Below are 23,759 nucleotides of genomic sequence, written 5' to 3'. Positions count from 1 at the left end.
TGGAGTCAGCGACGGCTCCTCTCCGAGGAGAACTTTATGAGACGAAACGTAGTAGACGTTATAAACACAGCTGTGTTTCCTGATGGGCGGGCGGTCTCAGTCAGCCAAAAGGAGGTGGGAGAGTGTGGGCAGAGTGGATGACCGCTGTCTGGGTTGTAGTTGCTGTTGTGTGCTGATGTGGCGAAGGTGTAGAAGGGTGAGGTGAGCTGGAGGAGCCTCCTGGCGAATGTTGGCTGATTGAGCCGCTGGTGATGCTTGTGAAGTTTGAGCCTCTGGCACCTGTGAAACACCTCCTGCTGTCCTCAGAGACCCCTGTCCATGGAGGACACAGAGTGTTGGCCTGAACCAGGGTGTAAACACAGACGAGGGTTGAGTGAACTGTTGACTCCCAGGAAACAACAATGTTATGGGAGGGCGAATGAGAGCGGATAGAGGAAGGAGGAGAATGATGGTGTTGTTACAGCCTTTCAGAGCAGCTCCAGACCTGAAACAACAGATCATGCGATCCACCACACAGATATCTGCTGAGGACTCCTCCTTGTCCATTCTACAGACAGCAGGAGCCACAGTCCAGATTCTCTCAGGCAAACAGCTGCTGTCTTCACGGCTCCAGTCAGATCCATCACATCAGATTTTATTTCTACACCCCCAAGTCACAAAGTCCATTTTCCTCTGGCTTTCCAATCTGTTCCGGGTCATACGTGAACCCTCTTCCTTAGACCCTCGGTTCCCGTGAGGACAACTTGCCCCCAAAAACCTTAACAGGGAAAAAAAACAATGTGGAGAAAGAAGAAACCTCCAGGAAAGAGGCCACAGAGGAGGGATCCCTCTCCAGGACTGACAGGAGTTTGCATCGATGTCAGTTTGTAAGAAACAAATCACACACAAACATTTGTACAATGATGATAATGACAATGAATTATAATGGACTGATAAATGACACTGATTACGATTGAATGGAAAATCTTCTCATGACAAATGAATTACAATGACTGATAAAATGACACAATGAATTACAATGACTGATAAAAATTGACAATGAATATTACAATGACTGATAAAATGGCAATGAATTACAATGACTTTTGATAAATGACAATGAAATTACACTGCCTGATTTAAAATGACAATGAATTACCAATGATGCTTAAAAATGACATTGAATTACCATGACTGATAAAAGCAAGACTTACAAATATGACTGATAAACTGACAATGAATTTACGATGACTGATAAACTGACAATGAATACAATGCTGATAAACGCCCATGAATTAGATGAATGATTTTTAATTAACAGACAATGAATTTACCATGACTGACTAATCAAAATGACCAATGAATTCACATGACCTGAAATAACTTGGACAATGTGAATTCCAATGACTTGATAAACTGACAAGATTACAATGACTGATCAATGACCATGAATTACGCATGAATGATAAAATGATTACAGTAGCGGCTATGGTAGCACTAATACAGTGGCCATATGTGTAGTGTGACGAGAGGAGAGAGAGACACACATCAGTGTTAGTCCTATGGCAGAATAACAAATGGAGAACCTGAGCCAGCACTAACTATAAGCTCTATCAGAGGAAACTCTTCAGTCTACTCTTAAGGTTGTTGACCGTGTCTGCCTCCTGAACCCACGACAGGTAGTTTGTTCCACAAGAGATGAGCCTGTTGCCCTGATTTTAGCTGGAAAGCTCTGGCTCCCATCTTACTTTTTGGAACTATAGGAAAAACCACAAGGAACCCAAGCGTCCTGGAGGGAGCGCAGAGTCAGTGGAGGCGCAGTGTTCTAGAGGGTATAATCATAAAACATCACTTCATGGTTAACAACAGACTGTCTGTCTGTCTGTCTGTCTGTTCTCTGTCTGTCTGTCTGTCTGTTGTCTGTCTGTCCGTTCTCTGTCTGTCTGTCTGTCTGTCTGTCTGTCTGTCTGTCTGTCTGTCTGTCTGTCTGTCTGCCTGTCTGCCTGTCTGTCTGTCTGTGATGCTTCACTCTCCTCTGTAGCCTGGTTAGCTCCGTTAGCTCCTCTATCTTATTATGCAGAGATCTGACTTTCCACAGAGAGCATGCTCGTAGAGCTAACAGCTGTTCTCGAGTGTAAACAAGAGAGCCGTGTCTTTTTTTGATGGATCATGAAGTATGACAGAAAAAAGGCAAATCACTGATCTCCATAGTTCAAGTCCGACTGACACAACATGGATGAAGACTGGTGTCAAAAAAACACATGAAAAAAGTACAAAAAGGGAAAAAACAGTGACTGGACCTGGAAACCAACTACACGGTGCCATGGCAACAGAAAAAACAGAAGGACAAAATACAGAGATGATGTCACTGATGGACTTACCTGACAGGTGAGATTCAGGATGGAGGAGGAGGAATATGATGATGTTGCACAGTCCCTCAGAGCAGATCCAGACTGAACACAGACAGACCTGATCCACCACACAGATCTGTCTGAGGACTCCTCTCTCTGTTCTACAGAAACAGCAGAGCCACAGTCCAGATCTCTGCAGGCAACAGCTGCTGTCTTCAGGCTCCAGTCAGAGTAACTCACTGGTCTCCATTCTCCCAGAAGTTTCAGCTCCAGTGTTCCTGCACAGCGACTGTGTCCTCCCACCAACCTGACAGGTTCTGAACAGAAACAAGAGAGTCATCAGTCAAAGAACAAAGTGAGTTTCATCAGAACAGAAATGAACCAAATCAAAGCTGCAGCTCCTCTTTTACCTGAGCAGGTGAGTCCAACAGCTTTTCCAGGTGAGCAGGTGTTTCTAGTTGATCCTGAGCTTCTGCAGTCCAGGGAGCAGACTCCACTGTGGGTCGGTGAGGACACCTGTGGGTCGCAGAGGACACCTGTGGGTCGCTGAGGTCGACTGTGGGTCGCAGAGGACACCTGTGGGTCGGTGAGGACACCTGTGGGTCGGTGAGGACACCTGTGGGTCGCAGAGCACACCTGTTGGTCGCTGACGTCGACTGTGGGTCGTTGAGGTAGACTGTGGCCGCTGAGCTCGACTGTGGGTCGCTGAAGTCGACACCTGTGGGTCGCTGAGGGCATCTGTGGGTCGTTGAGGTCGACTGTGGGTCGTTGAGGTCGACTGTGGCCGCTGAGCTCGACTGTGGGTCGCTGAAGTCGACACCTGTGGGTCGCTGAGGTCGACTGTGGGTCGCAGAGGTCGACCGTGGGTCGCTGAGGTCGACTGTGGGTCGTTGAGCTCGACTGTGGGTCGCTGAAGTCGACACCTGTGGGTCGCTGAGGGCACCTGTGGGTCGCAGAGGACACCTGTGGGTCGTTGAGGTCGACTGTGGCCGCTGAGCTCGACTGTGGGTCGCTGAAGTCGACACCTGTGGGTCGCTGAGGGCACCTGTGGGTCGCAGAGGACACCTGTGGGTCGTTGAGGTCGACTGTGGCCGCTGAGCTCGACTGTGGGTCGCTGAAGTCGACACCTGTGGGTCGCTGAGGGCACCTGTGGGTCGCAGAGGACACCTGTGGGTCGTTGAGGTAGACTGTGGCCGCTGAGCTCGACTGTGGGTCGCTGAAGTCGACACCTGTGGGTCGTTGTGGACACCTGTGGGAAGTTGCGGACACCTGTGGGTCCTCAGGGTGTGGACAGGGAAACTCAGCAAGTCCAGTTTGTTTTAATCACACCACTGTTAATTGTACTTTATATATAATTTATTATGTAATATATATTACTTCTTATTTTAGTTTTAGAATCCACATTTCTCTCTTTGTCTTCATGTTGTATTTATACTATAACTATAACCCTCATTTCATGAAGCAGTCTGACTTCAGAACAATGACAACAAGAAGTTTAGTTTGGTTTGTGTCCGTTTGTTATAATTATTTTACAGCATAAATAAACTTCTCTTGTAAAACAAACGACACACAAACTGTTTTCCGTGACCCGGTCAGTCCTCCACACGGACTCTACGGCTCACCTCCCCCAGGAAAGCTGCCTCCTTCTCGGGCAGGAAGAGCCGAGTAGGTCCCAGTGTTGTTGACCGATGATGATTACGTGATTTCAACACTTGAACTCAGTGACTTCATAACTTCTCATGGCGCGTTGTAGAAACTTTACGATGGATTTATATATGGAAAAGTGACTGATAAATATCTGACAGACCGCACCATTAATGTTTCATGTTATATATCCTGTTTGTTTTTAATGTTGTATTCTTGTAGTTTGGTACTTTATGGTTTTACTTTTTGTTTGTTTCTGTTATTTGCTCTACTTTTATTTATTGTACGGTGTCCTTGGGTGACAGAAAGGAGCCTATGAAATAAAATGTATTATTATTATTATTATTATTATTGCTATTATTATTATTATTATTATTGTTATTATCCTATTTATAGAAAAACAAACTTTACTTCTTATGGACTTTTATGCAGATTTAATTTCTTTGCACATGTTTTAATTGATTTTATTCGAATTGATGTTAGCCTATGAAATAAAATGTATTATTATTATTATTATTATTATTATTATTATTATTAACGTTATTATCCTATTTATAGAAAAACAAACTTTACTTCTTATGGACTTTTATGCAGATTTAATTTCTTTGCACATGTTTTAATTGATTTTATTCGAATTGATGTTAGTGTGTGTGTGTGTGTGTGTGTGTGTGTGTGTGTGTGTGTGTCTTCCTGGTTGTGTTGTTGTTGTTCACTTCGTCTCTCTCCGTGTTAGTTGGACAAACTGCTGACTCATCATGCTGCATCGACTTTGAACCAGCTGAGTTAGAGTTAACTTTAACTAGCAGTGTGTGTGTGTGTGTGTGTGTGTGTGTGTGTGTGTGTGTGAGTTAGTTAGTGAGTTAGTTATCTGACTGCTAGCCGTAGCAGCCTGTCACTAACAGGTAAGACGCTTCTTGTTGTTTGCTGGTTGCTTGTTGGTGAAGTTAACCCGGGTTAGTGTGACCCGGGTTAGTCTGACCCGGGTTAGTCTGACCCGGGTTAGTCTGACCCGGGTCAGCTGTGGGTCCGTGTTTGTGTCTCTCTCAACTCTTTTAACTAGCTTCATGTTAGCCTAGCCGTTAGCCTGCTGCTAGCTCCAGCTCCGGAGGGAGGAGGGGGGGGGCGGGACTTCCCGCTCCACAGGCCGGGCTCCGTGCACGGAATGTCGGCTTCAAGGTGGAGCAGCTCCCCGCTGAGCAGATCACCTGTTAACCTGGAGCTCAGCAGGCTGTGTGTGTGTGTGTGTGTGTGTGTGTGTGTGTGTGTGTGAGTGAACTTTACATCATAACAACAACAACTTTATTTATTATTAAAAATCAGACTGTAAGACAGAGAAACAACCTGTAACATTTTCAGTTTGTGCAGCTGCAGATCATAACTCATCCTTCATGTTGCACTGATATAATATTATATTACAAAATAAGACTGAGCGACACACTCACACATTTTAATAAGAATCAGAATAAACATGTGTGGCAGTCTAAGCCTGTAATAACTTCAGCTCTTTATATACTGAATTATGAGCGTGTGCGTTCATGCATATGTTTTGTTATTATTTGTCAACACGCAGACGTTCAGCTTCAGGATGATTGATATGACGTGATGACAAATTTTATTGCTTCACGTTGGTAGAATGAACTGCTGCGTTTCAGCCGACACCTTTCCTCACCTGTTTTCTGTTTCCTCTCAAATTATTTTGGTTAAAATTGTGAAATTATGAAGACAAGTTCTGACCCGCAGGACGTCACATGACATGTTGTGTGTGTGTGGTTTGGTCAAAGAAACGAAAGTAAAATCAAACGTCTGCGTTCTGTTGTGGAAATTTTCTGCTGCTGGTGAAGAATGAAATAGAGACGACGAGGTTTTTATTTTCTTTGCAAAGAAAAGGTCAGTTCAACATGTGGGCGGTCAAAGATGAAGAAAAGACCCCGAGCGTGGGGACACCTGGATATTTATACCTGAGGGCGACTCCTGTCACACCTCCTGTCTTCTAACAGTATTAATACTTCTAACAGTATTAATACTTCTAACAGTATTAATACTTCTAACAGTCAGTGCTTCTGTGTGTTCTTCAGGCATGTTCGCGTCCTGCTGTAACTGGTTCTGTGTGGACTCAGCTGATGTGGGACAGCCTGATGGAGGCGAGCGCCGTCATCAGTCCTACACCAATTCAGCCTTCAGCAGTCAGCCGTCTCCTCCTCCACCTGAACACACCTGTAAGGCCTGTGGGGGGGGCTTCGACACACCTGCCAAGAAGGTAACACCCGCCCACCTGTCCTGATTTCTAGCTGAAAAGAAGGGTCCGTGCTTTTAGGATCCGCACTGCATCCAGGTCCCAGCAGCCAATCATCATCCAGGTCCCCAGCAGCCAATCATCATCCAGGTCCCCAGCAGCCAATCATCATCCAGGTCCCCAGCAGCCAATCATCAACCAGGTCCCCAACAGCCAATCATCAACCAGGTCCCCAGCAGCAGCTGATATCACTGCCTAGTCCAGCAGCAGTCAGCCCAGCTCGGCGTCTGTCTTTCAGCCTTTTATTTCACCAAGCTCTCACCAACCACTAAAAGTCTTTCAGCTCTTCATCGTACTCTCCTTGAATGGGCACAAATCCAATCAGTCACGTTTATGAAACAAAAACCACTTTGATGTCATTTAATATAACTTAATCCACATGACGAGTTCTCGGTGTATAGCTAACTAATCAACGAACAGGTGTTTTCAGGACTCACACTGCCCAACAAAATGATTGCAGTGGTTTTAGCCTGATGAACAAAAGCTTCCTCAGTGAGAAGGTTTCCATTCAAACCACACGTCTGTCAGTCCGTGACTTTTCATAAATATATGTGTGTGATGGCTTCTGAAGCTGACAGCGTGTTCAGATGAAACAAACTGGGTTTAAACGACAGTTCTAGAGCACCGTGTCCAGCTGTGCTCACAGCCGTTATTACAACGTTTTCATTTCATTGTCTCGCTTGTAATGTTTTCATACTATCACATTTATTTTGATCTGTATATGTGAATCGGGGGAGGAGACACCGGGCGTGCACGGGCATGAGCTGAAACGGGCCGGTTAGAAATGAAAAGAGGAAAATCACAGAGTTCAGGATCTGTCCAGGACACTCAGGACGTGAATGTCAACTTTATTTGCCGATGGCCGATGGCAGGTAAAGAGGCGATACCGCCGTTCAGCCGATGCATGGCTGCATCCCTAATGTAGATGTTATGTTAATGTAAGATTACATGATCCATGATGCTAATTTATGTGTCGCCCAGCTCCAGTTCTGGCACGATACCGGCTCTTCTTAGCTTCCTCCGTCAGCGTCCTCTTCGCTCTCTCCTCCTCTGCCATCATGTCCATAGAAGCTGCTGACTGCTGGGCCTGAAGTCGTCGTCTTCTTCTTCTTCTTCTTCTTCTTCTTCCCGGTGCTCCGAGCTCACAGTCTGACCACTGAGCTAACGGACTGAGCTAACATGAGCTAACAGCAGCTACAGTTCTCTCTGCACAGTGCTGAGCATCACATGGAGGAAACAGACAGAGCTATATCTAGGTCTGATTATGGAGTCTGGGATGTTTATAGACCTGGTCCTCTGCTGGTCCTGATCCAGGATTGGACTGTAAACTCTTTCCTGGCAGATCTGTTTTGTTTGGCTCTTCTTCACGTTCTCTTTCCCCGTCGTCATCTCTGAAGAACGCTATGAATTCTGGGTGGTCCGGAGCGTGTTTCTGACGTGCTGGACGTTCCCGAGTCCAGAAGGATTATCAGGAGCTCAAAGTCTAAGAGTCCAGCTCCTCCTCGTCCTGATTTATGATGCTGACTCTGTGAAGAGTCATCGAGATGTTGATGAGTTACTGATTTACATTTAGTCAGATTAACTTTAGGGAGGAGGACATCGCAACCTCCTTTATTCTTTAAAGATACTTTTTAAGCTTTATTTGACAGAGTCCGTTAAAGAGTGACAGGAATGTGCAGAGAGAGAGACGGGGGTGACATGCGGATTCGAACCCTGGGCCGCCGCGGCGAGGACTGAGCCTTCACACACGGGGCGGCTGCTCTACCAGCTGAGCTAAACGCCGCCAACAGACCTCGTTTCTACCTGAACTTCAGCTGGTTTCTGACGTGTGCTTATAAATCAATAAAGCGATATAACACGAGGCTGTGCCAAAGATAACCACGGCGTCGCCAGGTCACTGAATTATCGGATCCACCAAGCGGCTTGTTCAGTTCAGGTCTTCATTCCTCATGTAGATGTTTGGAGCCATCAGGTAGCACGTTTGTTTTTGTTTTTAAACTGTTGTTACGGACACGTAATGAACTGCTCAGGTGTCATGTTTCTTAAAGAGACAGCGCAGCGAGCTTTAGTTCAGACTGATGATATGTTTGTTTTGGAACGTTCTGTCAACGCTGCAGAAACACTTAAAATTCAGGTCTGATCGCTGTTTGTTATTGGCTCGTTAACGGCTTCCTGTTTATTATTTAAACAAACTCATGTCTGGTGATTAACTCCTGCCACCTGTCTGTCTGTCTGTCTGTCTCTCTCTCTGTCTGTCTGTCTGTCTGTCTGTCTCTCTGTCTCTCTCTCTGTCTGTCAGCATGTCTGCGTCGACTGCAAGAAGAACTACTGCAGCCGTTGCTCCGCCCAGCAGGAGCCCCGGCCCCGCCTCTGTCACACCTGTCAGCGTTTCTACGGCAACCTGCTGGTGCGGGCCGAGCTCATGAAGCTGAAAGTGAAGGAGCTCAGGGACTACCTGCACCTGCACGAGGTCTCCACCCACCTGTGCAGAGAGAAGGTCATCCATTAGGCTACACCCAAAACAAAACAAACACACCTGGTGTCTTCGACTCCGCCCAGTTAAACCTGTTTCCTGTTCCTCAGGAGGAGCTGGTGGAGCTCGTCCTCGGTCAGCAGTCTTCACCGTCCAGCGACTCCGCTCCCGAGACCCCGGTCACCGAGCCCACCTCTCTGACCTCTGACCTGACACCTCATATCTCCACCTCCACTCCTGAACCCACCACCCCATCCCCAGCACCATCGCCTGAACCCCCCGCTGCACAGCCTGAAGCTCCAGACCCGCCCACGCCGGCAGAGACCACGCCCACCGAGCCCGATGTTCAGGATGACGACCAGGTAACAGGGGAAACCTGGAAAACCTGGAACCTTGATCAAGGCATCCTTAAAATCTGTTCAGGGAAACTCCTGGAAAAGTTTTACAAGCTCTCGATGTTGTCGCATTAAATTTCAAATGTGTCATCCTTGAAAGTCTTGAGTCTTGAGTTTGTGTCTTCTGTTCAGACCTGGGACCCGGAGGAGGCCCCGGTTTCGGGTCGCAGGGCCTCCCTGTCCGACCTCAGCTGTCTCGATGACATCGAGCTGCTCAGCGTCCGACAGCTGAAGGAAATCCTCGCCAGGAACTTTGTCAACTACAAAGGCTGCTGCGAGAAGTGGGAGCTGATGGAGAGAGTGAGCCGGCTGTACCAGGACCAGCAGAACCTCCTGGGTGAGTTCAGGACGGAGAGTTTTAACTTCTGGGTTCTTCATCAGGAAACAAGTTCTTTGATTTGTCTGTTTAACAAACTAAAATATGTTTTTTTGTTCCAGCCGCCAACGCCATGAACGCTTCAGGTGAGTCTCCTGTTCTTACTGACATGAACAAAGATAACATGAATAATGTTAATGTCTTTGTGTGACTGTAGAGAAATCTAAATCTATAGACGACAGAAAATCAATAAAGATTCAATAAATCAGTCTGATCAGGGCTGATATTAGCTGATAAATGCGTCTGAGGAGACGTCACGATCCAAACCCGCTCCTTCATCGAGGATGCTCGATCTAAATATTCTGGGTTGTTTGGACTCTTCTTACTTCATGTTCAGATTCATATCAGCAGATTCTCTGGTGTTATTGATATTAGATATCATCTTTGTCTGCCTGTAGAGTCCGGTGGCGTTGGACGTCCGGAGGAGAACCTCTGTAAGATCTGTATGGACTCTCCCATCGACTGCGTCCTGCTGGAGTGTGGTCACATGATCACCTGCACCAAGTGCGGCAAGAGGATGAGCGAGTGTCCCATCTGCCGGCAGTATGTCATCCGAGCCGTCCACGTCTTCCGGTCCTGAGCACGCCGACCTAGACCTGCACCCAGGTAAGAACCTGCTGGACCGGTCTGAGGCGGACTGTCCACATAAGATGTTACTTTTTAGTCACCACAAGTCAGCAACAAACAGCTCCCAGTTTGACTTAACTCCTCATTAACCGCAGCGACTATCATCGATCAACGATTTAGCTTTGCGGGGGCAACAGCCGGCGTTTCTGATTTCCGAGCCACGACTTCTTGAGTCAGATTAGCACCTTGATACACAAGATAACAAATACTCGTCAGGCTATAGCAGATGGGTTTGAAAAGACTATGAGAGATTTAGACTCACAAGACAAAAAAAAGATTTTACAGATAAATCAGGAGGAAATGAACTCTCAGCATTGAGATGAGGCGATCTATAAAAATCGGCTTTAGTGACGGTTGACACATTGCAGTAAATGACAGTGTCATCGGCGTACAGATGGACGTGAGCATCTGTCACGAGCACAAATCTGTTCTCCTCATCCACACGGCGTTCAAACGAGGTCTGGAGGTCGCTTAGGAGACAGGAAGTGAACATCGTTGCATGTCATGGGCGGTGGATGTAAGGCCTCATCACGTTTAGAAAATCGATGTGCGTCGCCTCCTTTGTTTACTGACTACAAACAGAACTACAAACCCTGGTCTCTGTTTGTAAAAAAGGTCAAACTCAGAGCTGGAAAGTTTCACACTGACTTCTTCCTCTTTCAGGTTCGACCGTCTCCAAAGCAATAATCTGCAAATCCTCTGGAAGGGACGTTCTACAGAGAAAATGTTTTTATTTTATTAAATCTATTTTTCTAGTGTAAATAATTAGTGCGGTACGTCTTTATGAAGAAGTGACCTTACCTGACTGCTGAGCTGCTGTTTGAATACAAACACTGAATGTACGGGAAGTGGATCACGTCTCTGAAGCCTTAAACTCATCTGTGCCTTCACCAGCTCGTCATCACCTCCTGGAAACTCGGCCCTGCTCAGCGTGAAGAACAAAAACGGGTCCAACAGGGAATCTGAGGGGTAAATGTACCAAAGAGAAACGTGGCTGTACCTCGACCACGTCACCTTTTTACAGCCTCAGCTTTGTTTACAGTCTGCAGCGAGTTTACACTGTAAAAACATTGTGAAATCAGCTGAATTCTCTCTGATTTGAGCCTTTTTCTAACGATTTTGACAATATTGATTTCACTGTAATAAAACTGGCAGCTAAGGCTGCTTCCCACCAGCAGAACATCGGCATGTTCAACAAACTGCCTTCAGATCAGATTACGAGTCCCTCCCACCCAACCATGCACACTGAGCCCCGCCCCTAGCCTCAGGTGATTGGGGCTACACCACACCTGTCAATCACACATTTACCTTCACACCTGAACGCTGCTCAGTTTTTCAAACTCTTTGACTCGATAACAGAAAACACTCGACATATTCTGAAATCCAAACTGTTTTCTTTTGTCCAAAAGTCTCATTAGATCTATCCCGTTAGATTTCTCTAACGAGACTTTGGAGAAGTTCCAACTTCAGGTTTGATGGATTAAATGTTTTTGAGGTCACGTTACTGTGATGATACTGTGAGGTGCAGATTCTTATGTGCAAACTCAGAACAGCAATTCCAAATGACTAAAGTGAATCACCGAGATCAAATGCACAACTCAGCAAAGTTCACATGTTTACTTGAATTTAAATGTTTGTTTCTATTTGTTCTGTATTTAGTACTCAAGCTGCAACTAACAGGTATTTTGAGTTGATGTTTTTTTTTTTCTCACCTTTGTCCGACCAAAAACATTCAGTTCATAACTGAACCACACCAAACCTGTAGCTGCAGCTCAAATTGATACCAAACTACTGCGACTTTGTTTTGCGTGCCGGGAAAAAAAAAGGGCTAAAACATGAAAAAGTACCAGCATATTCTCTACACACGTTTCTAATTTGTGCTAAGCTAATCGTAGACCCAGGGCTGCAGCTTCCTATGAGGGAATGAAGAGTCTTTTTTTTTGTTTTGTTTAAGATTACCTATTCAAATTTGTGACGTATTAAGGCAATAAACTAGCACTCAGTATAATCTTCTAGTAATGGGAACAGAGAGAACGTTCAGAGTTCATGTGGTTGTGTTAAAATTATAAGCACTTGTATAGTTCCGGAAAATGTGACGGAGCAGCTATCACACTTCTGTGCAAAGAATATTACCTACATATTTAAATGTTCCTTTAAAGGTCCGGTCTGTAGGAATTGGTGGAACCACCTCACCTCACCCTTTGTAACATGAAGGAGAAACTGTGGTGGCTGGTCCGTTCTGGGCTACTGTAGAAACATTGCAGTTCTTGCTGACCCTTTAAATCTACATTAGGCGTAATACAAACATCAGAAGCCCCGGGATGCTTCCCTGAGGGACTCCACATGTGATAAAAGACTGAGAACAACATGATCTTTACCAGCAGACTGCCTGTGTGAAACTTCAGCAGTGAAACTCTTGGGTTTGAAGTTGACTTTATGTCTTGTTATAACACTGATTGCACTAAGTTGTTGATGCTGAAACACTGACTTCATCTTTAGTTGATTTGTTTTGGTCGAGGACGAAGAAACGATGCAGAAGAGAAATTTTGTCTTTAATTTTGTGTCTTTTGAGTATTTTTAGATTTTTGTTTTTGTGAGATCATTAAGTTTGATTTTTGTTGTGAATATTTGTGACATGATGGTTGTTACTTCCACTTTGTTACTACTTTTGGGATCACACAGGTAATTCTTGCCTTATACTCCGGGATCATGCTAGCTTTCATTACTGCACTTTGATTTTTCTGCTACAACATGAGTGAATCATTTCATAATCTCAGCACTGTGAGATGAGTTACATGACAAACCTGTTCTGTTAGCATCTTTAGCTGTCCCCACTGAGATCAACACAGCGAGAACCCATTGGAGGGCTCGTGGGTTGGGAACCGCTGCTTTAGTCTCAGTGAAAAGAGCTAGCACTGATGTTTGGGTCTGTTGTAACTTCACTTTATTCACAGTTCAGATGCGTCAGACTTCACTGGAATCTGTGAAACAGAAAATATTTTAATAGAAAAAGAAATAACTTTAGTTTTCTGAGTGAACTTTGCTCTATACTTTTGTAATAAAACTGTTTTTCTGTCAGTTGTGTGTCCAGTGTTTTCTTTGGCCATTTCCAACAAGAATTGTGCGTCTTCTACCAGTCTCTGAGCTCTGAATGCTGTTCTTCCAGAGGATATTCCCTCTGGCCTTTGGCTTGGCTTCATCTGCGTTTACGTGCTACCTGATTGCCGAACACATTAGTACCATTAGCTTGTGCCACAACTGCTCCATTAGTTCAGTTAGTTCAAAATACCTAAGGGTAGCTGAAGTGCTGACTGTCATGATCATCTTGCAAGGCAAGCCAGCTGTCCCCAAACATCTGCATCTGCTGCTCAGGAAGGACAGCAGCCCGTCCACTAATCAGATGATCAACAGTTCGATCCCGAGCTTCTCCAGCCTGCATGTCGAAGTGTCCTTGAGCAAGATACTGAACCCCAAATAGCTCCCAATGCTGCAGCATCGGTGTGTGAATGTGTGCATATGTAGTGTTAAAGCACCATGAGTGATTGGAAGACTAGAAAATACAGTCCGATTCAAAGAACAGCAACAAAATATAGAACTCACTTATTAAGAACCAGTTTTTCTTTCAAGTGTACAGTCAGAACTTTTCTTCTCCACTATCGTTGCTGATTAGTGTGTAATGCCTGGTGTTCACCTGACAAACTGTCGATAAAACGGGTGGAGCAAGAATACACCCAGGCATTTCACTGAACTTTTGAACTGGAATGGTACCTGAGCTGCAAGTCCACAAAAATGCAGCATGAGAAAGTTCACACATCGTTATTTATGGCTTTCCATTTGATAGGACTGTTAGCATTAGCCTTTCTTTGCTACTAGGACAAACAACTGAATCCATGTTGCTTCAACAAGGACTCAGTCCACCCACATGGGGTAACACCAGCCGCCCGGGGTGCTATGCCATAACAAGGTTTGAACCTGGACTCCTCACGTCTGTATTTATTTAACTGAGAACTCATCGAGCTGTTGCACTTTTTATTTTTATGGCACGTTTCATCACAGGTAAACTCAAACGCATTAAATCATCAACAAGTATCATCTAATCCAGTGATTCTCAACTGGTGGGTCGCGACCCAAAAGTGGGTCGCGGACCCGTTCTCAGTGGGTCGCGGGCCTTTGCCTGGGAAAAAAATGTTAAGAACAAAATCCTGTGCTTTTATTTTGAAGTGGATTTTTTATGCCGCGGAGTGCCGTCTATTCACAATCGCCACAGTAGGTGGCGATAAAGCCTTGTAATGTTAATAGACACCCACCAAACTGCACCATCTTTTCATTAAATAAATTTGAGAAGTTGAAAATTTTCCTCAATTTGGGTCACGGCTTGTCCTTTAGGGGTGATGGTGGGTCCCGAAGCCAGACCAGTTGAGAACCACTGATCTAATCTATGTGATCCAATATAATGATATGCTATATATAATGTGTATGTAATACAATACTATAGTATGAGTCAAAGGGGACATTTAAAAACATTAAATACTAACATTAAGACTAATTAAATGCAGGACTTTTACTTGAAACAGGGTATTTTTAGTGTGGTATTACTGCAGTAAAGGATCTGAATACTTCCTCCAGCACTGTCCCTCAAAATCCTCAAAACCAAGGGTACAGTCAAATAGTCAAAAATCAGCTCCTAAGTCCTTTCCTAACCACCTTTCCTTGATCTCGATTGAAAATGTCACGAGGTCATGAGGACAGATGTGAAGGAGAGGTGCTTCACTATGAATGTTTGCTAGACTTAATTGCCAGAAATGCTTCACTGGAAGAACAGCATCACACAAATTAAAATAAAATTAGTGTGGATGTCGCCTTGGTTATATAAATACCTTTATGAGATCAGAGCAGACCACGTAAAGAGAGTCACGTCAACAGAAGTTCAAAATAGGGCAGCTGTGGCTCAGGAGATAGAGCGGGTTGACCACCAACCTGATGATCAGCTTTGTTCAATCCCTGGCTCCTCCAGTCTGCTGGTCGAAGTGTCCTTTGTTATGGAATTTTCTATCCTTAGGTTACACATGGTCACGTGTGGGCCTTGAGGTCCTCAGCAGTATTAGTTGTTTGGCTTTGGTTGGGAACAGTAGGTGCCAGTCTATCTCCACACTGTGGTGTCCAGGGTCACAGAGACCTGTTGCTGCCTTCATAGACATAATAGATAGCTTGTTGTTGACGGTCCAATCTGCGTAAACAGACATCTGTGTCTCCAGACTAGAACATGCTGACAATAACACCTCCATGGGTAAAGACATTCTCTGTGACTCATTCTGGGCGTGTAGTATTTGTGGTGTTATCTTGGGGTTTAAAGTCGATCCACCAGGATGAGTTGGGCAGAATGTGAGACCGACTCAGGCACTTCTGATGAACTTTGAGAGTGTCTCTAATTCTCCTTGGCCTAGCGTCAATAAATAATACAGCATAAGACATCAGAGGCTCCTGAACACTTTCTGAACTCCTGACTCACCTTTGACCTTTGACTTCAGCAATTTCTCCACAACATCCTTGGGCAAGATACTGAACCCCAAACTGATCCTGAAGGCTGTGCCATCAGTGTGTGATTGTGTATGAATGCTTAGCTCCTAAAACTGATGAGCAGTTGGCACTTTGCAAGGCAGCTAATGCCATCAGTGTATGAATGTGTGTGAATGAGAGATGTACTGTGGTGTAAAAGCACTTTGAGTGACTCGAGGACTACAAAGGAGATATATAAGTACAGTCCATTTACCATTTAAAAGATAAAGGTCCATCAGAGTGAGGTTGGACTTAAGGTTGAACTTCAGTGATACTGAACAGAGCGTGACTTCAGTTATCCAAGTTATGTAACATAACTCCAAAATGTTTTCATTTGTTGTTTTACTGAGTGTTCCTGCACTATTCACTATTCTCCATACTGATTATTCTGACATATTCCAAGGATTTCAGGGTGCTACTCCTCCTGCAGTTTTGGTCACACATACATGGCCGGGAATGGTGAGCTGTGACTTTTCTCAGAGTTTCACCAAATGGTTTTGCCAAAAATCACCAAAAACCACGGCAAAGTTTACAATGGGTGTGCATTGGTAGAATGTTCCAGAGCTAGAGTGGAGAGGGAGAGAAACATTTGTCAAAAAATACATTTGCAAACGGCTCTCGTGGCCACAAATGTCACTTTACAGAAAAAAATTATAGTTTTGGCGGGAGACGCACTGATGCTCCAGGATCACCCACCGACAGCCCCATCTACTCCCATGTAAACTGGAGAGGAGAAATGTCCCAAAGGAGCACGGGGCACCTGTTCTTTCTCTCTCTCCCCAGGTCACATTTTTTGACTTCACACACTGAAATTCAGCATTCACATGGTCGACAAGATGAGGATGCTCACGGTCATTTGGGCTTTTTGATACCACCTACCGTTTGGCATTAGTGTCCACTAGTTGGAGGGGCTTCATTTAGAGATTTTCTGTGTCTCTCAGCAGTCACTCACACACAGACAGAGCACAGCTGCAGTTAATTGCTCTGACCTGCAGCTGACCCTGGTTGCTCGGCAACCTCAAGCTGCCTTTGACTAACTGTATTAAAGTCTCTGTGCTGCTGCAGTGTCAGTAATGTCTGTCAGACACACTCTACATTTATTTACACAGTTTATAGTTTATTTAATCTTGGTTCATTCTGAACACTGTTCAACAAGTTACTTAGATTTCATATTGTGTGTTTTGCTTTTATTATCTTTGAATAATGAATCTATGAATCACATGAGGACAGGGTGAGACATGATATACAATGTAAATTATACATGATTAGTTTTTACCATCATACATCTGTTATATTGAATAACTGATTAATAACTGATTGATGTGTTATGTAATTAGTCTCTGAAGTAAAACATTTAAGTAAAATATTCGATGTCTCCCAATTGCTTGAATATTCTTCAGGGAATATGAAACCAAAAGTTCTTGTTCAGAAAATATTTGATCCAATTAATCGTGCAAGGTTCCAAACAAAGTAAACAAACCCTCTGCAGTGTCTCCAGGAGAAACTTAGGGTTGTACAAACATTTATTTTTCCGTTCCCTTCACTCCATCTGATTCAGACGTCCTCCTGTTGAAACCAGTGACAGTCGACAGTTCAGTGTCCATCTGTATTTGTGACGTCTGCCCCCTGTTGGCCTGGAGAGACATGACAGCACAGTCACTGACAATCACTCCTCGAGCTGAATATACAAAGGCAGAGTACCTTGGAGAACAAGTAAACTAGGTTCTGGTACATTTAGGAGTTTAAAGATTTCAAGTTTATATACAATTTAGACAGTTTTTGAATGCAGATCCTGTTGGTAGACGAAAACGTAACCCATACACCTTTTCAATTCAACTTGAACCTGATCAGGTCAGGTGAAGGTCAGCAGTCTGTGGGAGGTTTGTAGCAGGGAACTTTTGGGAACAAGACCACCTATTTAACTTTACGGTTCAGTCCAATGGAAACCACTGACTGAGACAGAGGAAGGAACACACTGGAAACATTACTGTCGGAGATGACATCACTGATGGACTTACCAGAGCAGGTGAGATTGAAAATGGAGGAAGTCAACCATGGTCTTACACAGTCCTTCAGAGCAGATCCAGACTGAAGACAGTCAGATTTGATCCTCCACATGTGTCTGATTGAGGACTCCTTTGCCCTTTCTACAGAAACAGCAGAGCCACAGTCCAGATCTCTACAGACAACAGCTGCATCCTTCAGGGTCCAGCGAAAGCCATCCACTGGTCTCCAGCCTCCTTGTTTCACCTCCATTGTTCCTGCACAGCGACTGTGTCCTCCCACCAACCTGACAGGTTCTGAACAGAAACAAGAGAGTCATCAGTCAAAGAACAAAGTGAGTTTCATCAGAACAGAAATGAACCAAATCAAAGCTGCAGCTCCTCTTCTACCTGAGCAGGTGAGTCCAACAGCTTTTCCAGGTGAGCAGGTGTTTCTAGTTGATCCTGAGCTTCTACAGTCCAGGAGAGCAGACTCATGGCCTCCACACTGGAACTCTTTGGTCCACATTGGAGCCTCCACTTCTCCATAGAGCGCCCCCTGGAGGACTGAAGGAGGCCCACAGCCGAGCTCCCTACAGACCACCTCTGCATCCTGCTGGTCAAAGTCAGCTTCACACACTGAGGACCATGACTGGTTGGACTTGACCTCCAGTCTGCCTGAACACAGACTAGACCCATTCACCAGCCTGACAGAGTCTGCAGAGAGAGAGAATCATCACTTTATTATTATTCAGGGAAATAACAAAAAAAATTTCAGGGTCTCTGAATGCCTCTCAGATATCGCCCCACCACCTCCAGCTGAACCTCTCTAAAACTGAACTGTTGGTCCTCCCAGCCAAACCTACACACACCATGACATCAACAACACTGACTCCCTATGCCAGGGTGGTGAGAAACTCTCCAATCATGTCTCCTCAGTTGCCTGGTCGAGTCGTTTTGCACTTAACAACATCAGAAAATCAAGCTCCTGACACTCCTGACACAAGCTGTGTTCATCTCCAGACTAGATTACTGTAACGTCCTGACGGGCCTCCTAGACTGCACAGTGAAACCCCTGTTCACCTGTTCACTCATGGCAATCCACACTTTTCTCATGTGTCAGCTAAATGACTAAATGTAAATGTAGATCACTGATGGACTTACCTGAACAGGTAAGATTAAAGGTGGAGGTAGACACCCATGGTTCTACACAGTCTTTCAGAGTAGATCCAGACTGAAGACAGTTAGATTTGATCCTCCACACAGATCTGTCTATGGGCTCCACTGTCCATTGTATAGACACAGCTGAGCCACAATCCAGATCTCTGCAGACACCAGCTGCTTCCTTCAGGGTCCAGTCATAGCTAGACACTGGCCTCCACTCTTTCAGTTTCACCTCCAGTGTTCCTGCACAGCGACTGTGTCCTCCCACCAACCTGACATCTTCTGAACAGAAACAAGAGAGTCATCAGTGAGTCCAGAAGAAAAATCAGTCACAGTCACTTTCTGTCATGTAATTCAACATTTATAGATTTTTCTACATACCAGCGTGATCGTGGACTTCTTCTGCCCGAAAACCTGATTTAGAAAAGCAGAAAATAAACATCGACATAAGCTGCTGCATCTGCTGCCGCTCAGACCCAGCTTCTGAAAGAGCCCCAACAAGAAGTGCTGGTGACTCATGTCATGACAACATGAAGATACTACCCAGAATTCAGAATATATGGTGGTGTTTTATCAAAGGACACAAGGGGAAGCCCAAATTTGGTTGCGATCCAATGAAGCATTGAAGAGTTATGGTCCGTTAAGTACATCAGGACAGACCTTCAGAAGTTTGAGAACCAGTTAGAGACAAACTGGAAGTGATGGGCAACAACAAAGTCATCGAAAAATGGTATGGACCGAGTTTAAACAGTTTCTGAGGAAGTCATTTCAGTACAATGTGTCTTATTACATGGATGCTGAAACCTGGTTCATGACCTTTTTACAGTGACACATGAGGATACAGATGAAAGCATTTGGCTACATTTTAGCAACAGTGACTGCTGCGTTTACAGATCCATACAGATGGACAGCAACAGTCACCTTTCAGGTTCTGTCTGAGTCCTACCTGAGCTCCAGAGCAACACCAGGAGAACCATCAACATGTGATCCATGTCCAGCATCATCAGAACCAGACCTTCACCGTCTGTTGTTGGTCTGTGTCTGTCACTGTGCTGTGAATCAGAGAGGACAAACACAAACTGATAAGTACTGTATAATGGTGGTTTGTGGTCTTCCTTTGGACTGATAGATGTGTGTGAAAGACACTGGAGTTGTATTATTCGGTTACATTATGCCTTTGTTGTGCTTCCTGCCAGGTCTGAAAAAAACGTCACGCCCCAGCGACCCCAATGACTACAGACCTGTGGCTCTGACATCGCACATCATGAAGACGATGGAGAGACTGGTGCTGGAGAAACTCAGACCCATGGTGAAACCCTTCACAGACCCTCTTCAGTTCGCCTACCAGCCCCACCTGGGAGTGGATGACGCCATCATCTTCCTGCTGAACCGAGCCTACACCCATGGACAAGGCAGCGAGCAATGGTGAGAGTCATGTTCTTTGACTTCTCCTGTGCCTTTAACACCATCTGTCCGGCCCTGCTGAGTGAGAAGCTATAAACTATGCAGGTAGACACCTCCCTTGTGTCCTGGATTGTGAGCTACCTGACTGGCAGACCACAGTATGTTCGTCTGCAGCACTGTGTGTCAGACAGAGTGGTTAGCAACATGGGAGCTCCACAGGGGACTGTCCTGTCTCCTCTTCTATTCACCCTGTACACCACAGACTACAGCTCCTGCACAGAGTCCTGCCATCTTCAGAAGTATTCTGATGACTCTGCAATAGCAGGATGTATCAGCGGTGGAGAGGAGACCGAGTACAGGGCAACGGTCCAGAACTTTGTTACATGGTGTGAGCTAAACCATCTACAGCTCAATGTGACAAAGACCAAGGAGCTGGTAGTGGACCTGAGGAGAAGAAAAACAGAGGTAACCCCTATCTCCATTCGGGGGGCCTCGGTGGACATTGTGGAGGAGTACTTGAACAACAAACTGGACTGGAATAAGAACACTGAAGCTGTCTACAAAAGGGTCAGAGCCGCCTCTATTTCCTGAGGAGACTCAGAAGATGTTCTACGAGTCAGTGGTGGCCAGCGCTGTCTTCTTTGCCGTTGCGTGCTGGGGCAGCGGTTTGAAGGTAGCTGAAGCCAACAGGTTAAACAGACTTGTCCGTAGGGCCGGTGATGTTGTGGGGGTACAGATGGACTCACTGACTGTGCTGTTGGAAAGGACGATGCTGTCTAAGGTGCAGGACATCTTGGACAGTGACTCCCACCCACTCCATGAGCTGCTGGACAGACTCAGGAGCAGCTTCAGTCAGAGACTGCTGGTACCAAGATGCTCCACAGAGCGGCATAAGAAGTCTTTCTTACCTGTGAGCGTCAGCCTGTACAACTCCTCACTAAACTCCTCACTAAACTCTGTATAAGGCTTTGAGTTATATATTGCACAGTTCACTGCTACTTGGTTTTTAATCTACTGTCACTGCTTCTATTTAACTGTTATTTATTTCAAAAACTAAATTATTCATATCTCACTGTTACCTCACTGCTACTTGTTTTTTATTTTACTGTTACTGCTTCTATTTAACTGCTATTTATACATGTGTATATAGTGTGTATATATTGTTTAAAATAGGATATTGTATAGGGTATATTGTTAAAGTTTTGTTTTCTTATTACTGTTTTCTTGCTATCACTTACCGTTTGGGAGCTGTGATAACAAAAACAATTTCCCTACTGGGATTAATAAAGTACTTCTGATTCTGATTCTGATTCTGATTGATCGTCTGCCCGGCCCTGATGTGGTTCATCTGTGATGAACTTTCCTCCTCTGACCAGTGGTTTTATTCTGTCTCTTTGTTCATGTGTGAAATATTCCAGTCATCGTTCAATATGTTGGCTTGGACTTTGTTCGATTTATGGACGTTGGATTATTGCCTCTCCCCTTCAAAGATTTGTTTGCTTAATTGAACTGCTTCTCTGGTATTGACCTCTGCCAGGATCATAATCACTTACATTTTTTGTCTGGTTGTTAAAATAAAATCATGTCTCAAGTTGTCTTCCATTGGTGTCCAATTTGCGTCATGCTCCTGTGCTCAGCTTGCATTTATGTAACATTTTTCTGGATGCACTTTTACAACACGTCACATTCATCCATGTATTAAATTAAATGATTTAAACCTGAAATACGTTTAGGCTAAGGTATAAAAAGGCCGACTCAACTATACAGTGATTTCTTATAAAATGACCAGTTTAAAATCTGAAATACAGCTTGTGACAAATTCCACAGCTGTTTACGATAAAGAAGAAAAAGGCCCCAACCCCAGGAGACCACATGAGTCCTGTATACTTCTAGTGAACCAACAGATCACAGTGCTTACCGTCAGTTCAGGTTTGTGTTCTTCTGTTTGTCAGGTTTGTCTCTCTGACTCTGATCTGATCCTTGGAGGTCTCCTGGTCTTCAGGGTTGATGAACTTTATTCAAAGCTTGAACACACACAGTTATTGACATACGAGAAGTACGGCCGCTACTCACATATGAGAGTTTGAACCCTAACTGTGTTAGTTAACAGCAGGCTTCAGGGTTTTTAACTTAACTCAATGATATGTATTATACAATACTACAAATGAATACCCTAATTCTATGTAAAGAGACAAAACTACACACTGATTTTATCATTAGTATACAATGAGATTATATAAAGAAATACAGCTACAAACTGATTATATATACAAACTGACATGACTACACAATGATTGTATATTAAAAAAACAAAGCTACACACTATTGTGTCACTTCATATATAATGAGTGTGTGTAGTTGTGTCACTTCATATATAATGAGTGTGTGTAGTTATATATAATCAGTGTGTGTAGTTGTGTCACTTCATATATAATGAATGTGTGTAGTTATATATAGTGAGTGTGTGTAGTTCTATATAATGAGTGTGTGTAGTTGTGTCACTTCATATATAGTGAGTGTGTGTAGTTGTGACACTTTATATATAATGAGTGTGTGTAGTTGTGTCACTTCATATATAATGAGTGTGTGTAGTTGTGTCACTTCATATATAATGAGTGTGTGTAGTTGTGTCACTTCATATATAATGAGTGTGTGTAGTTGTGTCACTTCATATATAATGAGTGTGTGTAGTTGTGTCACTTCATATATAATGAGTGTGTGTAGTTGTGTCTCTTCATATATAATGAGTGTGTGTAGTTGTGTCTCTTCATATATAATGAGTGTGTGTAGTTGTGTCTCTTCATATATAATGAGTGTGTGTAGTTGTGTCTCTTCATATATAATGAGTGTGTGTAGTTGTGTCTCTTCATATATAATGAGTGTGTGTAGTTGTGTCTCTTCATATATAATGAGTGTGTGTAGTTGTGTCTCTTCATATATAATGAGTGTGTGTAGTTGTGTCTCTTCATATATAATGAGTGTGTGTAGTTGTGTCTCTTCATATATAATGAGTGTGTGTAGTTGTGTCTCTTCATATATAATGAGTGTGTGTAGTTGTGTCTCTTCATATATAATGAGTGTGTGTAGTTGTGTCTCTTCATATATAATGAGTGTGTGTAGTTGTGTCTCTTCATATATAATGAGTGTGTGTAGTTGTGTCTCTTCATATATAATGAGTGTGTGTAGTTGTGTCTCTTCATATACTGTATAATGAGTGTGTGTAGTTGTGTCTCTTCATATATAATGAGTGTGTGTAGTTGTGTCTCTTCATATATAATGAGTGTGTGTATTTTATGAAGAGACACAGCTACACACACTCACCATATATAACTACACACTGATTTTATATTAGGAAACAAAACTACATACTAATTTTACATAAAAAGATAAATAGTTGGAGGTGTGTTACACAGTGTTTGTTTACTAGATGTAAAATATGATGAACAATGGCCTCCTTTGCTTTCCATGACTTCAAAGTATAAATGTCAGACTTTAATTGGAGCTATATTATTATT

At 44.0% G+C, this 23,759-nt stretch overlaps 2 protein-coding genes across 5 annotated transcripts; one reads left to right on the top strand and one right to left on the bottom strand.

Moving 5' to 3' along the window:
- Positions 1-1,982: 1,982 nt before the first annotated feature.
- Positions 1,983-22,327, bottom strand: LOC104938279 (scavenger receptor cysteine-rich type 1 protein M130). 3 transcript variants are annotated; one of them, XM_027280411.1, is made up of 7 exons: positions 22,163-22,327; positions 19,787-19,892; positions 19,222-19,254; positions 18,841-19,119; positions 18,142-18,393; positions 2,741-2,794; positions 1,983-2,647 (listed from the first exon to the last, which is right to left on the bottom strand). In XM_027280411.1, exons 2-7 carry the CDS (start codon positions 19,842-19,844, stop codon positions 2,229-2,231), a joined length of 1,095 nt encoding a protein of 364 aa, XP_027136212.1. In that variant the 5' UTR covers positions 19,845-19,892; positions 22,163-22,327; the 3' UTR covers positions 1,983-2,228. The 3 variants fall into 3 exon arrangements, with proteins under 3 accessions (XP_027136212.1, XP_027136211.1, XP_019132417.2); XM_027280410.1 differs by having other exon boundaries at positions 1,984-2,647; positions 18,841-19,122; XM_019276872.2 differs by lacking the exons at positions 1,983-2,647; positions 2,741-2,794 and adding exons at positions 16,867-17,328; positions 17,713-17,994 and having other exon boundaries at positions 18,088-18,393; positions 18,841-19,122; positions 22,163-22,325.
- On the top strand, positions 4,649-13,216 carry rffl (ring finger and FYVE-like domain containing E3 ubiquitin protein ligase). 2 transcript variants are annotated; one of them, XM_010754641.3, is made up of 8 exons: positions 4,649-4,876; positions 6,050-6,231; positions 8,567-8,764; positions 8,851-9,102; positions 9,268-9,472; positions 9,574-9,597; positions 9,910-10,117; positions 10,802-13,216. In XM_010754641.3, exons 2-7 carry the CDS (start codon positions 6,052-6,054, stop codon positions 10,089-10,091), a joined length of 1,041 nt encoding a protein of 346 aa, XP_010752943.1. In that variant the 5' UTR covers positions 4,649-4,876; positions 6,050-6,051; the 3' UTR covers positions 10,092-10,117; positions 10,802-13,216. The 2 variants fall into 2 exon arrangements, with proteins under 2 accessions (XP_010752943.1, XP_019133052.1); XM_019277507.2 differs by lacking the exons at positions 4,649-4,876; positions 6,050-6,231 and adding an exon at positions 6,899-7,139.
- Positions 22,328-23,759: the final 1,432 nt, after the last annotated feature.

This window comes from Larimichthys crocea, chromosome VII (assembly GCF_000972845.2).
Source record: "Larimichthys crocea isolate SSNF chromosome VII, L_crocea_2.0, whole genome shotgun sequence".
In the NCBI taxonomy this organism is placed as follows: domain Eukaryota; kingdom Metazoa; phylum Chordata; class Actinopteri; family Sciaenidae; genus Larimichthys; species Larimichthys crocea.
This window is presented reverse-complemented; position numbering and strand designations above follow the sequence as displayed.